Source organism: Nasonia vitripennis (assembly GCF_009193385.2).
Source record: "Nasonia vitripennis strain AsymCx chromosome 1 unlocalized genomic scaffold, Nvit_psr_1.1 chr1_random0007, whole genome shotgun sequence".
Classification (NCBI taxonomy): domain Eukaryota; kingdom Metazoa; phylum Arthropoda; class Insecta; order Hymenoptera; family Pteromalidae; genus Nasonia; species Nasonia vitripennis.
Window position 1 is genome coordinate 635909 of NW_022279594.1, and position 18297 is coordinate 654205.

Genomic DNA, 18297 nt, shown 5'->3' on the forward strand with positions numbered 1-18297 from the left:
GGGTCAGTTTTAGGCCCCTTGTTGTTCTCGTCGTACATCAATGATATTGGTTTTTGCTAGATTCAGATGTGTCCCATCTAATCTACGCGGATGACCTGCAGATCTACAGGCAATGCTACCTCGACAGGCTTGACTCCTGTTCTGTCAGGATGAGCGCTAACGCCGAGAGGATAATGGGCTGGGCTGCGCTGAATAGACTTAAACTAAATGTAACTAAAACTAAGGCTATCGTCCTGGGTTCCCTCTACTATATAAAGGCTCTACCTTCTACTGCTAACACCTATATAAATATAGGGGAGCCCAGGTAAACTTTGAATCATCGGTGCGCAACCTGGGGCTGGTGCTTGACTCCAAACTTACGTGGAAAGAGCACGTTACACAAATTTGTAAACGTGCTCACTCTTTGATGTACCGTCTCTATTTTTTTGGGAAAAGCACTAGTCTTAGATTGCGCCAATATTTAGTGCAAGCACTCCTGTTTCCCGTCATTGACTATTGCTCACTTGCTACTGCGACCTGACTCAGGAACTTGACTTAATACTGCAGAGGCTTGTTAATACAGGGATCCGTTATATCTACGGTGTGAGGAGGGACGAGCACATCTCCCCTTACAGGCGTGAGCTGCAATGGCTTAGCACCGCCGGACGTAGGAAATACTTCATGGCTTGTTTTCTAAGAAAAATGTTCAACACCTCAATACCTACTTATCTAATAGATAAGTAGGTATTGAGGCGTTGAACATAATAGCCTATTTTGATTTCCACGTCGCGCTCAGGCCTGTGAGGAATGAGGTGACTCCACTGGATATCCCGTCCTTCAAGACGGAGACGCTGAAGAATTCATTTTTCATCAGCGCCTCCTACCTCTGGAATAGCCATCCATCTCACCTCCGCAACACACTATCCATATCACACTTTAAACAAGTAGCTAAAAATTACTTCTTCAATCTGGAAAACACATAAACATCACACAAACATACACACATTCTCATTCTTCTCATTTCACTCTCTTCACATGCACTAGCACCCTTACACAAAACACCCTTACACAAAATTTTTATTTTTTTATAATATACTATAATTGTATATGTACAACAATAAAAAACAATTAAATCTAAATCTAAATCTAAATCTCTCTCTCTCTCTCTCTTCCATTAAATAAATAATTAGTTTCTACGTTCATAACCTTTATTAATCAACAATTACTGTTTGTTAAAAACTGTTAAAGTAAAAAAATGCAGTCCTCAAACTAAAAATAGGTAAAGAAGGCGGTTATACGTAGAAGCTTCGAAATGATTAGGATAAGAGATTTATTATTATATGTGAAATACTATCTGTTCCTTTTTTCTTACAATTTTGAAAATGGTATATTGTTTACAAAATAATATAAATGTTACAAAGAGTTTATATGCTGCATTAATAGTACATTAATTCAAAGATTAGCAGATCAATGTTTTCCTGAGATAATAATATATTTCTCTTTTTAGTTCAATTAGCATCGATGTAACCAGATATAAATGGTAACCCTGTACCGACATTATTTTGATATATTTTGTAGGTATCACCATAAAACTCTACTAGACTTAATTCCTCAATAAATATTCTATCTTCAAAAAATTTCCATGATATAATTATATATGCAAGCAAACATATTGGGTTATGTAAAATAAGCTGAAACAAGAAAGTTATAACATATTAGCAAATGCAATTAAATATTTATTTATATTAATCAACTAGTGTCTATAATATTACAGACTAAGTCGATTAAATAAGTATGCTGTAAAAAATAGCTTATATTCTACCTTATATTAATTTATTTATTTAGAATTCCAGAAAATACATAATTTACATAGTGTTACATAAATTACATATAAAATTCGCAGGCTGTCGTAATGCAGCAATTATTAATACAATAACCCATCATAACGCCGCGATCCTGCAGAGGAAAACAATGTTCCCTGTTCGCAGGTCCGGATTAACAAAAATAGCAAGATAGTAACAAAATGCTGGTTAGCTTAGCTGTATACACTACAGCCAAAAACCTCCAGCCATACTAACTACCATACTCTACTTCAAAACATTCACTATGTATGACCGTACTTTCCATGTCGGACTTCCAGACAATGGTTATACCATCATACTTACTCATTCACACTCAAATTGGGTATAAGGGTCTATTTGACTCCTATGTCCAATTTTTTAACAAGAATATAATCATTGGAAAAGAAACATACAAATTTTATATAATCTATCTATTTTACTTAAGAAAAATAATTTATATTATTTATTATTTAAATTTACTAAAAATTTACTAAAGTTTTACGTTATTGATTCTATATGTTGTACTCTTAACTTAATGTTACTTATACTTCTTTTTTCGATAGATTATATTGCACGATTTGAGATTCTATATTTTGTATTGTCACTTAATTTTTTTTTTATTTTTTTTTTTATATCTATAATTTAATAATTTAAAGTCATTGCACTTTAGTTTCACCATCTCCTTACCAACATTTGTCTTGCTGTCATAAATCTATCTGTTGTTGCATTTTTTTCTCTTATGTAAGACATCCTTTCTGTTGTGCTGAGCCTTGCAGGGCACGTAAGCCCAACGGCACAGGTTTCTCGGTAGTGTGGAAACATCTCATTATGCTGATTTGATGAATCACATTTACAGTCTGTTATTACTATATCTTTATAAGGCGAAAACCTGTTTACCTCTTATACCTCTATCAAAGTAGAAAAATGCCTTGTTAGATCCTAGATAGTTGATATCGCCATAAGTCATTCTGTATTTAGCTGATTCTGTGATCTTCTGTCCTGGTGCAGATGTCGCTTCCTTTTTCCTAGCTTTATTGCTGTTTTCTTCAGCCATTTCGTCGATCCTGGTGAAGACTGTTTCTATTGGTTTATATTTTTCAATGCTTGAGTCTTTTTTGACTTCCAATTCATTGGTTGTTGCTTTGACGAATTTTATGAATTTGATATTTGTTTTTTCATCTTTAGTTTTATAGGTCCATTCATTTATTATATCGTTTGTTAGATTGTCTAGACGGTCGTTAATATTTGAGTATGCATTTATCATTTTGTTGTAATAGTGAGTTAAATTTAAGATATAAAAAATATCAGCCAATTCATTGGCACATAACCTTCTCCAACTAAATAAATAAATAGATATTGTTGTAATATACAGTATATTTATACTATTAAAATGTTTACGAATAAATTTTTCTTAAATGCCAGCAAAACCGCGCTTAAAGGTATAGTTTACTTTAAATAACCCATATCCTAAAAAAATCGGATTTACATTTCAGCTCTTTACTTGAGAACCGATCAACAAAATCGTCTAAAATTTAAACAGCAGATAGCTTTTTTTATAGTAATTCACCAAAGAAAATTTTAAAGAATTTGAATACTTTGTTTTAGATGTATAAAGAATCAAAAAATTTTCAAAATAAAATTCAAGCCTTGATATCTTAAGATCCATAGGGATTTGAAAGCTGCTCAATAAACTTAGCCAAAACACATAAAATATCTACCTTTTCCCAAAATCTTAAGTACAATAAGCCCGCTTTACGTCTGTAATCAAGGTACAACAAAAGCTTATTTTTTTTTAGTTTTCGATTTATTACTAAAAAAATAAGTAGTCAAATTAATTAAAATTTTAATGGGATATGCTTTGACACGTGATCCATCAACCCAATTTTTTTCGTGAGGTTGTAATGTTAAGTTAAAAATATACATTTTGAAAAAAATCACCTTTTTCATTTTATCTGCCAAACATAGCAGTTGATCGCAAGGACCAAACGAGAAGAAGTGAGTAATTTAATTTTCTTTCTAATGCATTATAGATGAATTGTTAGTAACAATAGGGTAATTGAAAAAAAGCATAATAGTGTTTTTCAAAAATCAAAAAATGTCCATAAAAAGAAAAAGTTAAAAAAATAAATAACTGTTTTTCCTGAATTCAAAATCCAAAAATAGATACGCATGTCAAATTTTATTGATATTGACGTAGTAGTTCTTGAAATATTACGGTCTATACACACACGCACGCACACAGCGCGGGAATGCCGACACCTCTTATGTGGCGCGTCCCCTTGGTGAAAGATAGAAGAATGCTCATTGGCGTGTCGAGGTCTCCTCAACCGGCCGAAGGGTAGAGCAGAAATAAAATATGCTCTGCGGACCAAACAGGCTAGGGGAAGAAACCCCGAAGATAAATCAAACATGGATTGTGAGTTAATAACATTACTACCCCAAGCATGTCAAGCTACAGATCCCAGACCCGCCGTCCATTCCGATTAGGTGAAAGCCCCGGTGGTCGGTGCTGGCCTCATGGAGATTGGGGGGGGGGGCAAACTAACTTAGAAGCCGCAGAGATTTGTCACCTGATCCCTGCTGCGTGTAGAGACGCAGGTGATATGAAAATGGAGGTTGATGCAGACAGGAATAAGAGAGCTGTTTGCATAACGCAAAAGAATGCGAACTTGAACCGCCTGTGCGGCAGAATCGAGGAATTGATAAACTATGTCAGGGACAGGCAGAATGTGCACAAACCAATTTTTAATTTACAGTAGATCTTCTGATAGAGCTTAAACGTACAAGAGAAGTCAAAACCTTGGACTTCCAAGAAGCAGTTAAAGCGGTACTAGTGGAAGGCGCCACAATAAAAGCACTCCAACAAGAAAAAACCATTGAAGTAAGAAATCTGGACATGCATACCTTAACAGAGAAGGTAATAGAAGCACTACAAAAAAAAATTGGAAAAGAGAACATCTTCGAAGACTCTACAATAAGATCTCTGCGAAAGACGTACGGTGACACCCAGATTGCAGTGATACGGGTACCAGCTCAGATAGCGGCTAAGATCACTAAGCTACAAAAGATCAGAATAGGATGAGTCAACTGTAAGATCCGGGTTACTTACCGCAAAAATAAACCGCTTAGGTGTTATAAATATCTAGATTTTGGATACATCAGCAAAAACTGCACAGTAACTGAAGATAGAAGTAAGCTTCGCTTCAAATGTGGAAAAGATGAGCGCAAAGCAAAGGAGTATAAGAACCAATCCAACTGTGTACCCTGCAAAGGAGGCACAGGTGGGAATAGTGACCGCGAAGCTGGTAGCTACGCATGCCCAGTTTACCGAGCTGCAGTAGATGTCACTGACTGACGAAGAAAATGAAAATAGTGCAGTTGAATATTAATCACTGCGCAACTGCACAGGACCTACTAAGCCAGTAGGTCTATGAGATAGAAATCGACATAGCCATCGTCTGTGAACAAAACAGAGACCTGGACGAACCATTGTGGGATATGGACAGTACTTGGAAAGCGGCAATACAGGCATGCAGAGATGCTGCTTTTCAGGGAAAAATTAAAAGACGTAATGAAGCATTCATACGCGCTAAGGTTGCAGGAGTACGCATTCACAGCTGCTATGTTTCTTCTAACACGCCGATAGAACAATTCAGACAACTGTTGGACCAACTAGTACAGGATGCTGCAGGAAAAAAATCAGTACTGATAGCAGGCTATTTTAACGCCTAGGCAGTAGAGTGGTGCAGCCAAAGGACGAATGAAAGAGGACGAGTGCTATTGGAAGCATTTGCCCTCTTTGACTTAGTCTTAGTTAACGAGGGATGTTCTTACACAGTTCAAAGAGAAGACGCAGGATCCATCATAGATCTCACGTTTGTCATCAGTTGCCTCATTAACTTAGTTAGATCGTGGACGGTGAGCGATCATTACACAAATAGTGACCACCAAGCGATAATAATGGAGATAAGAATATCGAAACAGAAATGTAACAAGAGGGCAACGACAAAAAGAGTCGGTTGAGAAACAAAAGATTATGATAAGGAGACATTCCTGCTGGCTCAAGAAGAAATACAGGTATTTTGATTTGCAAATAATAAGGTCGAGCAGGTAATAGGAAATATTACTCGAGCCTGCGACGCAACAATGCCAAGGAGGGCTCCAAATAATAGACGACCGTCAGTATACTGGTGGGATAAAGAAATTGACGCTGCTTTCAGCGAGTGTCATCACACCAAAAGACGGGAACAGCAGACTCGGAAGAAATACTACAAGACTGGTCGAGGTAGAGAAATAGTAGACGCCCTAAACAAAGAAATAATGGGTGCCGAACGGATACTCAAGAAAAAAATTCAAGAAAATAAACGACAGTGCCTCAAAGAGTTACAGGACGAGGTTGATCTTAATCCCTGAGGGCGAACGTACCAAGTAGTAATGAAGAAGATAAAGGGAGGTTATATCCCCCTTTCTAAGAGCCAGGAATTGCTGGACCGTATTGTGACTACGCTGTTTCCCTTACAACTGGAAGTAACAGCTATCCCAGAAGCGGAGGCAAATGACGAAACCATTCCAACAATCACCATAGAGGAATTACTGGCTGAATGCAAAAGAATAGGAAACAACAAGGCTCCAAGCCTGGATAGCATACCCAATATTGCATTGAAACAAACTATACAAGCACGCCCCGATGTCTTTGTGGACCTGTACAATTCATGTCTCAAAGAAGGGACGTTTCCTAAGAACTAGAAGAAGCAACGCCTGTTGCTACTACCAAAAAGAGATAAGCCATCTGGAGAAGCTGCTTCATACAGACCACTCTGCATGCTGGACACCCCGAACCAGATTTTAGAGCGCATTATCGGCGTTAGAATGGACTAAGTCATTAAAAAACCAGGTGGACTAGCGAAATATCAATACGGCTTCAGAAAAAACGCTCCACTCTTGATGCCGTAAGCTTAGTAGTCGACACCGCTAGAACTGCAATAGAAGGAAAAAGATGGAAAGGAGGATCTAAGAAATACTGTGCTATTATTACACTGGATGTTAAAAATGCGTTTAAATCAGCCAGCTGGGGCAAGATACACGAGGTACTACGGAAAAAAGAGGTACCCACATACATAAGAAGGATTATGTCTGACTACCCGAAAGACAGAACCCTTTTATATGACACAGAGAGCTGCACGAAAACCTATCAAGTAACCGAAGATGTCCCACAAGGGTTAGTGCTTGGCCCATTATTGTGAAACATTATGTACGATGGAGAACTTAGGCTAGAGCTACCCGAAGAGGCAACGGTTTTAGGGTTTGTAGATGACATTGCAGTAGTGGTAGTAGCAATGCAAAAGGTAGAGGTGACGGAAATCACTAACAAGCCATTAGGTATAATCCACGTTTGGCTAAAGCAGACTGGACTTAAGCTTGCTAGCCATAAAATGGAGGCTATCGTATAACTAGTAAGAAAAAAATAAAGAAATTAACAATAGTGTATCTAAAAAAGCATAAAGATGCCTACTTTTTCCCGCAAGATTTTCCAGATTGACTGTTCCGTTCAAATTTTATAATAAAAAAGGTGTATTTAAAAAAAAATTTAATATCTTTAAAACTAAATCGTCAAACGTTTTGAAAAAATGTATGACAATAAAAAACGATAATATCTATTTGCTGTGAATATTTTAAACCATTGCGATGACTAGTTCTTAAGCTAAAACCGAAAACTAAAAAAAAGGGTTTTCTATGTCGTACGATTACGGGAGTAAAAAGGTTCTAATTAAAAATTTAGTGTAAATTTTGGAAAAATATCGATCATTTGATCACCTAGGCTAGATTCTTTTTGCAGCTTATAAAACTATTTAATTTAACCCATTAAAGCCCATGCTAAGACTGGTTGAGATAGCGACAAACAAACTGTGCTATCCTTTGCATAAGTGAAAAATAAAATATACGAATTTTTTCTTATGTCATTTGCAATTGTTTATAACAAATTATTTAAACAAATTACAAAAAAATTTATAATTTTCAAAATCTGAAGCGGGAATCGATTCTGGAGGTAAAATCGAGACGAAAACCTATATAACACTTTTTTGTCAGAGTTCAATTTGTTAGTGTAATGTAGGAATAAACAATTGCATGTTGGGAGAAAAAGTGACCATGTCAAGTCCCAAGCAAAATCTATCTGTTATAGCAAAAAACAAACTCTGCCATCCTTTGCATAGCTGAAAAATAAAATATACGTATTTTTTCTTATGTCATTTGCAATTGTTTATAACAAATTACAAAAAAATTCATAATTTTCAAAATCTGAAGCGGGAATCGATTCTGGAGGTAAAATCGAGACGAAAACCTATATAACACTTTTTTGTCAGAGTTCAATTTGTTAGTGTAATGTAGGAATAAACAATTGCATGTTGGGAGAAAAAGTGACCATGTCAAGTCCCAAGCAAAATCTATCTGTTATAGCAAAAAACAAACTCTGCCATCCTTTGCATAGCTGAAAAATAAAATATACGTATTTTTTCTTATGTCATTTGCAATTGTTTATAACAAATTACAAAAAAATTCATAATTTTCAAAATCTGAATGCGGAAATCGATTCTGGGGGTAAAATTGAGACGAAAACCCATATAACACTTGTCAGAGGCCAATTAGTTATTGTAATGTAGGAAGAAACATTCGGCCTCCTGAGAGTGTTTCAAAAAATCGTATAGAATGAAGCTAATTATTGTATTTATCCATCAATATTCACATGAATTATTGTAAATATGTTCGGTGGAATTGAATTATTGTTCATTGCCGTGTCTTACTTTATGACTTTTGCAAACAGGTATAGAACATTTCTAAAATCTAAAATCTAAAAGTTTTCCGAAATTATTATTTCAAAGAATAGATCCAATGTATGAATGTTTTCAACCGTTAGCCCGCCACTCAAACGTGATCTCTAACACGGAAGGATTTGCGAAATGAAATAAACTTATCCAATTACAGTATAAGATCTCAAAATTTATCAGTAAAAAATACTGATATGATTCCACATACCATGCAAGAGGATGAAAACACTTATTTGTCAATAGTTTATTTCTACATAAAGATAACAAATTGAACTCTGACAAAATGTGTTATATAGGTTTTCATCTCGATTTTACCTCTAAAATCGATTCCCGCATTCAGATTTTGAAAATTATGAATTTTTTTGTAATTTGTTTAAATAATTTGTTATAAACAATTGCAAATGACATAAGAAAAAATACGTATATTTTATTTTTCACTTATGCAAAGGATAGCACAGTTTGTTTGTCGCTATCTCAACCAGTCTTAGCATGGGCTTTAATGGGTTAATAGATATCAGGATTCAAATTTTTGGTCTCTAACCCTGTATACCCTGTATAACTGAAAATTACTATTTCTGTTAAACTTTATAACTTTATAACTTTATAACTTTATAAAGTTCAGAATGTTTTAAAACAATTCATGATTTTATGAGATTATGCGGACACTATGGTATTTAAAATATTAAGGTTTAAATTTTTTCATAAAAATTATATGATTTGATATTGTGACGGGTGCTCCTTATGTAAAATAATTGCGATTCAAAGTATTTTGAAAATCATTAATATACTGCATATTTCAACAATATTTCATTATTTGAACTATACATTTTGTTGGAGAAAACTACGTGCCAAAGAATTGGCAGCGGTTTTTTTTTTATTTATAATCAACAAAAGCTGTAAGATCTTGTCAATAAAACAAAATAGGAAAAATGCTGTTTTTCTGGAGATGGAGAATATGTCTGTGCAGGATCTGCCACCATGAACACCTATATCGACATTGGGGGTGCCGAGGTCAGCTTTGAATCTTCTGTGCGTAATCTGGGATTGGTGCTTGACTCTAAACTCACGTTAATGTACAGGCTTTACTTTTTCAGAAAAGGTACCAATCTCAGATTGCGCAAGCACTTAGTGCAAGCGCTCCTGTTTCCCCTTATAGACTACTGTTCTCTTGTATACTGACGCAGAAACTCGACTTAAAACTACAGAGGCTCGTGAACACGGGGATTCGGTACATCTATGGTGTAAGGAGAGATGAGCACATCTCCCAATACAGGCAGTGGCTTACCACTGCCTGACGCAGGAAGTATTTCACTGCTTGTTTCTTACGAAAAATGTTTAACACTGTCGTACCATCATACGTACTGGCTCACTCCGGCCTGTTAGGGGGGAAGTGACACCTCTGGATATCCCTACTTTCGCGACGGAGACGCTGAGGAACTCGTTTCATATCAGCGCCTCATACCTATGGAACAACCTGCCATCACACCTCCGTAACACTACATCCATCGCAGTATTCAAGAAACTAGCTAAAGATTACTTTTTCGAACTCGAAAACGCATAAACACATAAACATCGTGTACACAGTGACGCACACGCACACACTTGCTCACTCTCGCTTAACCCATCTTCACCTCAGCATACTTTCACACTACACACCTACTAAAACAGATATCTCAAACTTATTATTTTTGTACTTTTACTACTCTGCTGTACATATTGAATCGCACAACATAATGTACGCAAAATGAAATTAATTAATCTAATCTCTCTCTCTCTCTCTCTCTCTCTCTCTCTCTCTCTCTCTCTCTCTCTCTCTCTCTCTTTCTCTCTATGATTTTTGCTCTGCTACCAGTACGTATATACAAAGTACAGAGCATTTAATCGATATTATATTTAAAATTTACCTGTGACTAGTACGAATATACAAAGTACAAATCATGTTGTCGATAATACGATTGATAATCTCTCTATATTATAAAAATAGTTATGCCGCCGCCGGTGCAGAAAATTTCCCTCCTTATTTTCTCTCCTAATTCTTCTCCTTATTTTTCCCCAGCGACTTTGAAAGTTAAGTGCGCACGTCCGAGTGTGTTTCACCCTTTTACCTTTTCCTGCACCCGTATAAACCTTATTATTATGATCATTATCCGAAACCCCTTTCCCCAAAAGAAATAGGTCCAACTTCTATTTTGAATAGATTATCTTTTCACATAGATCCTATGATTGTCCCTATAATGTTTCCTCACGGAGATATAGGATGAAATGCAATTTTTAAATTAAATTATAGCGATGATAAAAATATATCTGCTTTGCAATATTATTCATATCGATTAGCTTATAGGCCTATGTCAAAATTAAGTCCTATTTTATACTGTGGAAGATTAACTTAATCATCTTTTTTCATTCATCCACTGCACTGTTTACTCACTCGATGTGAAGGAAAGACTTCGACTGATGCCACAAGCTTGCACTGATTCGATGTAGAGAAAAATAAGACTTGCCATGCCCGTTTCATTTTGTTTATTGGTGAACAACTAAATTTTCTTTTTATATATATTAGAATGTCATTCAAACACTATAAGTACAATGAAACGGGCATGACAAGTTACGTAAATTATCTTGAGAGTTGTTCTTTGCTTCATTACGATTAAATATAATAAACTTGACTTTGTTTGATTGATCTCAGTTCTTTTCTATCTGTAATTTTGTTGCGGAACATATCAAAATCACCGAACCTTTTACTTTTTTAAGAGTTCATTTTTTTTCTACATTATATTAAAATTGTATATTTAGTCGATTTTGTAAAAACCCTCCAAAACTCATAAAAATAGAAAAAAAATTATTCTATTTTACGGCAGAAATGTTCTCTGAACATAAATCGTTCAGGTCATTCAAAAACAAATTTCAATTGTACTGAATTTCAATTAGTTTTTAAAAATACAAGCGCTGAAAAAATGTCCGTCCGGATATTTTTGCATTTATTCTCCAAAACTTGATGTATTTTATAAATAAAAAAAAAAACCGCTGCCAATTCTTTGGCACGTAGTTTTCTCCAACAAAATGTATAGTTCAAATAATGAAATATTGTTGAAATATTCAGTATATTAATGATTTTCAAAATACTTTGAATCGCAATTATTTTACATAAGGAGCACCCGTCACAATATCAAATCATATAATTTTCATGAAAAAATTTAAACCTTAATATTTTAAATACCATAGTGTCCGCATAATCTCATAAAATCATGAATTGTTTTAAAACATTCTGAACTTTATAAAGTTATAAAGTTATAAAGTTATAAAGTTTAACAGAAATAGTAATTTTCAGTTATACAGGGTATACAGGGTTAGAGACAAAAAATTTGAATCCTGATATCTATTAAATTAAATAGTTTTATAAGCTGCAAAAAGAATCTAGCCTAGGTGATCAAATGATCGATATTTTTCCAAAATTTACACTAAATTTTTAATTAAAACCTTTTTACTCCCGTAATCGTACGACATAGAAAACCCGTTTTTTTTAGTTTTCGGTTTTAGCTTAAGAACTAGTCATCGCAATGGTTTAAAATATTCACAGCAAATAGATATTATCGTTTTTTATTGTCATACATTTTTTCAAAACGTTTGACGATTTAGTTTTAAAGATATTAAATTTTTTTTAAAGACACCTTTTTTATTATAAAATTTGAACGGAACAGTCAATCTGGAAAATCTTGCGGGAAAAAGTAGGCATCTTTATCCTTTTTTAGATACACTATTGTTGAATATATTGTATAGATCATATTATCAAAAAATAGCAAAAATATTTTTTCAAAAATCAAAAAATGACTATTACATGGTCATAACATAACATAACATAACATGGTCAAAATCATAAAAAAAATTTTCTCGAATTCAGAATTAGAAAATATATATGCATGCTAAATTTTATTACGATCGATCGCGTGGTTCCAGAATTATGACGATATACGTACACGCACACACACAACTATCCGCACGGACATTTTCAGCAAATACTAAATTTACAGCAAAACTGAAAATATTACTATTACAAAGCTTTCTACTTATTACAAAAAAAAATCATTTTCATGATTTGGTTCAGATGCACTGGCATTTAATATATATACCTATATATATATATATATATATATATATATATATATATAGGTGGTTCTCTGTCAAATCGAAGTTCAAACATTTTCTTCTTCTTTAACCCACAGTAAATATGTTCCAGAAACAGTTTCCAATGCACCTGAATTTTTTTAGATTTTTAAATTATTTTTTACCAAAATGGTAGGGAGCCAAAGATGTCAATTTTAGCAATTTTCGGGTTTTCAGCACAAATTAATTAATTCATAACTTAGATAAAAAATGTGTGAAATTACGCCGATTTTACACCGCCCACTGTACGCTCCACTAAAATTAGCAGAGAAGGTGACGGGATCAAAGAGCTTGCCGGTTCTGGAAAATAAAACGGTCCGAAGGCACAATACCGGCAGAAACAGTTCAAAGAATTAGGAGCACAAGGAAGAACAAAGCGTATTACTCACCTGAGAGAGAGGGAGAGAAGAAGAAAGAGAAGATGGGTATGTTATTGCTGTAGCTGTAGTTAGAATTAGAATTAGAATTAGAAATAAGTTTTATTTCCATGGTTGAAAAAAACAAAATATACACAGTATTACAGATTTTATAGACGGATTAGCATTTGAATATCTAATTAACACAGCAGTCATATCACAGTTTGTATACTGCATGCTTATAGTTTTTTTTTATAATATAAATATTACCTTTTATTAAACTTATTCTATTGCGTCATTACAATTACAATCAGTCAACAGTATATAAGATCGCAGGTACATAATCATCGCATCACTGATTATTGCGTATCAGATGTTTACGCAACGCTTGTTTGAATCCAGCCAGCGAAGGCAAAATCCGCACATCCTGCGGAAGGGAATTCCATAGACTCGCACCGTACACTGCAAATAAATGCAGTCCCATATCAGTTTGCGATCCTGGAACCGAAATATCCCTGGACACCCTACTGGAAGTCCTGTACTGGTTTTTTTAAAGAGGGCCGCGAGGTACGGCGGTTGCCCCATACAATAAGCTTTATACACTAACATCTCCGCAAAGTACGCCCTTCTTTCCCTAGTAACCAACCAGCCCAGTTTCTTCCTATAGGGAGTAATATGCTCACATCTCCCAGAACACATATATAGCGCACACAGGAATTCTGCAATCTCTGTAGTCGTGTCTGGAGCTCCCCAGACACATCAAGGTACACTACAGAGCAGTAATTTAGGTGTGACACAGCAAGAGCGGCTGCCAGCTGCTTACGTAACGCCTCAATCATGCAGGATCGAAAGGACCTTAGTCCATAAAGGGCTCTGTTAACCTTTTGGCTAACCGCATCAACTTGCGCTTTCTACGTTAATTTAGAATCCATGACCACACCAAGGTTATTTACCGTGTCGACAAATGGGATAAAGATGCTGTCCCGCACCTCAATACCAGGCAAGTTTAACCCCTGCAGTTGATTAATGTTATAGTCTGAACCAAAAATTGTAGCCAGTATTAAGATGCAAAGCATCCATACCATCACGACGATTATCTCTCGTACATTGAGTGTCGGTTTGCAGGTCATCCGCGTATAGCAAATGCGCGACACTATTTGTTAGCAGTTCTTTCGGTCTCTCTGATCTCTTAAAGTCTGTCAGTACGTCTTTGAGATCATTAACTTAAAGGCTAAACTATAGAGGTCCCAGAATAGAGCCCTGTGAGACGCCAAGGTTGATAGTTAGCCAATATAATTCTCCGATAGTTGTAGTAACCACTCGCTGGTTACGTCCTGTAATGAATGACTTGACCCACAGGACTACTGCTCTAGAGAATCCCATACCGATCACTTTACGGAGTAGCTTTGAAGGGGATATCGTGTCAAACGCCTTGCTAAAGTCAAAAAGCAGTAAGATGGTCAGTAACTGTTTGTCACTGTCAATCCCTGTCCTTATATCTTCCGTCAGCTTCAATAGTGCTGTCTGCGTTGAGTTGTTGCTTCGAAAACCGGTTTGGAACAGGTCAAGAATTTTCCGTGACTCTAGGTGTTCTGAGATCTGGTCATGTACTATCTTTTCCAGGATCTTAGAAAAGAAGCTCAGTAGTGCTTTCTTTTTGAAAGGCACTAAAGAAGCCCCCTTCCAGGCCCCAGGAAAGACTCCACTTGATAATAAAGCATTGAACAAAGTTGCAGCGAGACGGTTTTTATCACTGCTACTCTACACGGCCGAAGCTTTTAGCTACTAACTATATATAACTTTATATAACTATATATATGTAACATAAATCATACACTCGATTATAATTTTTCAAAGTCAATGATGGACATGACTTTCTTTATTTTGATGTTTGCTACCTCTGTGATTTTTGTAGGAATGCTCCAAGCAATTCATAAGCTTTGCCACAGGCTTTAAATATGAATTTTAATCATTTTAGCACAAATTCATAGATATCTTCATTTTTAGCCAAAGATAGAGGGTCTTTGCCATTCTGGGACCCATACAGGAACTTTCGCACTAAAGGTATCTACATGGATTTTTTGGTGGTCGTAGTCCAGATCGAACTCTTACTTTCACCAATATTAAAGTTTAAATGGCTTATAAAATAGGTATAACATTGTGAGAAAATTTTACAAAAAAAGTATGTCTATGTCTATAGTGAAAAATGCTTCCCTGAGGAGCTATCAATTAATTAATTTGTGCTGAAATCCCGAAAATTGACATCTTTGACTCCCTACCATTTTGGTAAAAAGTTATTTGAAAATCTGAAAAAATGTAGGTGCATTGGAAACTGTTTCTGGGACATATTTACTGTGGGTTGAAGAAGAAAAAACACATCACCTATATATATAGCTATATATATATATATATATATATATATATATATATATATATATATATATATATATATATATATATATATATATATATATATATATATTCAAATGATAATCCGTCTATAAAATCTGTAATACTGTGTATATTTTGACTCAACCCTTTATCAGTCCGACTGTGTGATGATGTATAAGATCGTTCGCGGGCTCACTGACTGTGTGAACCTGCGTGGTCTTTTTGTTAGTAGGATGGCCGCTTATCCAATTAGAAATTTTAGAGACCTGAATGAAAGCACATTTACCTCGAATCTGGGCTTTTATAGCTCTATTAACCGTATGAAGCCTCAGTGGAACTCACTGCCGCAAAGTGTTCAATGTAGTGAATCTGTTATATTATTTAAATCATCAGTTGGGTCTTTATCCTTAGCTTATTAACTATGTGATTTGACTTTCTGTATTCTGCGGAGCTATACTAGCTCACCCAATTTATTCCTTGTACATCTCTCTAACTCATCGCTTTGTATTATTATCATTTTATTTTCTTTTTCTTTTGTAAAGGGCGTTTCGCCCGTTGAACAATAAATAAATAAATAAATAAATAAATAAATATTTTGTTTTTTCAACCATGGAAATAAAACTTATTTCTAATTCTAATTCTAATTCTAACTACAGCTACAGCAATAACATACCCATCTTCTATTTATCCTTCTCTCTCTCTCTCTCTCTCTCTCTCTCTCTCTCTCTCTCTCTCTCTCTCTCTGGTGAGTAATACGCTTTGTTCTTCCTTGTGCTCCTGATTCTTTTAACTGTTTCTGCCGATAATGTACCTTCGGACTGTTTTATTTTCCAGAACCGGTAAGCTCTTTGATCCCGTCACCTTCTCTGCTAATTTTAGCGGAGGTGGGCGGTGTAAAATCGGCGTAAATTCACACATTTTTTATCAAGGGTTTTCTAACCTCACTTTCTAACCTCACTCTGGCTCCAATTTCTTGCAATCTCATCAATCATCGATCTTTGATCAAGGAACTGCGACATCTATGAGTTATTGTGGGAACTAGGCGGCCACGTAATCGATAGGTGTGGATATGTCTGGCAACGATAAAGCTACTTGTGCGGCAAAAAGGAAAAAGGTGACAACAGTGCGGAGGTGACAACAGACGAGGTTTTGAGTGATGAAGATGACGGTAATATGAGTGCTACTTCTGAGTTTGAGTTTGAGTCGGGGATGGTCGAAAATCCCTAGTGTGGACCTGTCGCCACGCCTGAGTTATCTATTAGTGATGTTAACGCGCTTGTGGATGATGTGAACGTGAATTGTGCGTCGATTATAACTTTTATCGGCAACAAAAAGTTACCCCGGGGAAATTTAAATTGAAAAATCTAGTGAAATCGGTTCATAGAGCGATCACGGAAATCTCATGCACATAGATCAGCAAACTGTCGACCGATGCGCTTGCTGAATCATGTATCGATACTTTGTCACGGTTGCGCAAGGATATCGAGCTTCTTTCACGTAACTTCGGGGACAATAGTCACGGTCCGGCGCCTCAGAAAAATCCGTCTTTTGCCGACGTGGCGTCTCGACGTACTCCAATCTCGTCCGCCAAAGTCTCGCTTAGCCGCGGTAAAGCGTTTTCTATTAACACTTTAGAGCGTGTAATGATTAGACCTATTGATAGTGCCGACCTGGCCTTTCCTTCCTCCAAGGAGACTAAAGCTGTGCTTCGTAAAATAATTGATCCGTCTAAACTAAAAATCACGGTTCTCTGGATGCCCTACGTAAGTTGGCTGACCTCGGTAAAGCGGGTCTTGATGTCAAGCAGGAAACAAAAATGAACCCGCGGTTAATTATCCACGAGATTCCTGTTGAACTGACTGCAGAGCACGTAATTAAATGTATTGTCAACCAAAATTTGTCGGATGCAACTATAGATGACGTTACACCAGTGTTCCTATATTCAGCACGCGAAAAGAAGTTTCGATCTTGCGTTGTTGAAACTAAGCCGGAATTTAGACGTGTTTTGCTTAATCATAGAAAAGTTCATATCGACTGGTCAGCTTGTCGGGTCGCCGATCACGTGGTGCTAAGCAGTGCTACAAATGTATACGATTCGGGCACATAACGAAAGATTTTAAAAACAGTGCGTGTTGCGGTTCCTGCTCCAGCGAACATGAAAGTAGGTCCTGCAAATCAAAAGCGTCCTTGCGGTGTATTAATTGTGTAACTAACGCGATTGACCATGCCCTCTCTTACATAAACAAATTAAGCAGAAGATAACAAATATTGATCATGGTGCATTCTAATCCAGTTAGCGCAATCTCTACATGCTCACTTCACTAATATTCAGTCAGTCATCCTTGATAGGCAGATTTACGTAATGGCCATTAGCGAGTCTTGGCTTAAATCTGGGATCCTTTCTCGGGCAGTTGAGATCCTGCATTACAACCTTCTTCGCGCTTATAGGTCGGTAAAGAGAGGCGGAGGCGTCGCGTTGTATGTCCACGATTCTATCCAAGCCCTTGTTAGCGCTAAATCCCCCGAAGCATATTCTGGCAAGCCTGAGTTTCATTTAGCTCTAATCCCTCACCAGCCCGCTCGGCCGGAGTAACAACAACACCTACGCCGTCCGTTTAGGCTTCTCTGAGAGACATTCGCGGAGCACTGGACGACATACGCAATGCTCAAATGGAGTCCCTCAAGACCCAGAACATCGTGTCGGAGAGGATTTCCAAAATTGAGCAGCGTCTGGTCCCGCTGGAG

At 36.2% G+C, this 18297-nt stretch overlaps 1 protein-coding gene across 1 annotated transcript in view; it reads right to left on the reverse strand.

Moving 5' to 3' along the window:
* Window positions 1-1347: 1347 nt before the first annotated feature.
* The window catches only part of Icmt (isoprenylcysteine carboxyl methyltransferase), a 170393-nt gene continuing 153443 nt past the window's right edge, over window positions 1348-18297 (reverse strand). Inside the window, 1 exon segment of the mRNA NM_001190928.1 lies at window positions 1348-1670. Within this exon segment, the coding sequence (NP_001177857.1) occupies window positions 1488-1670 (183 nt within the window). The 3' untranslated portion in view covers window positions 1348-1487.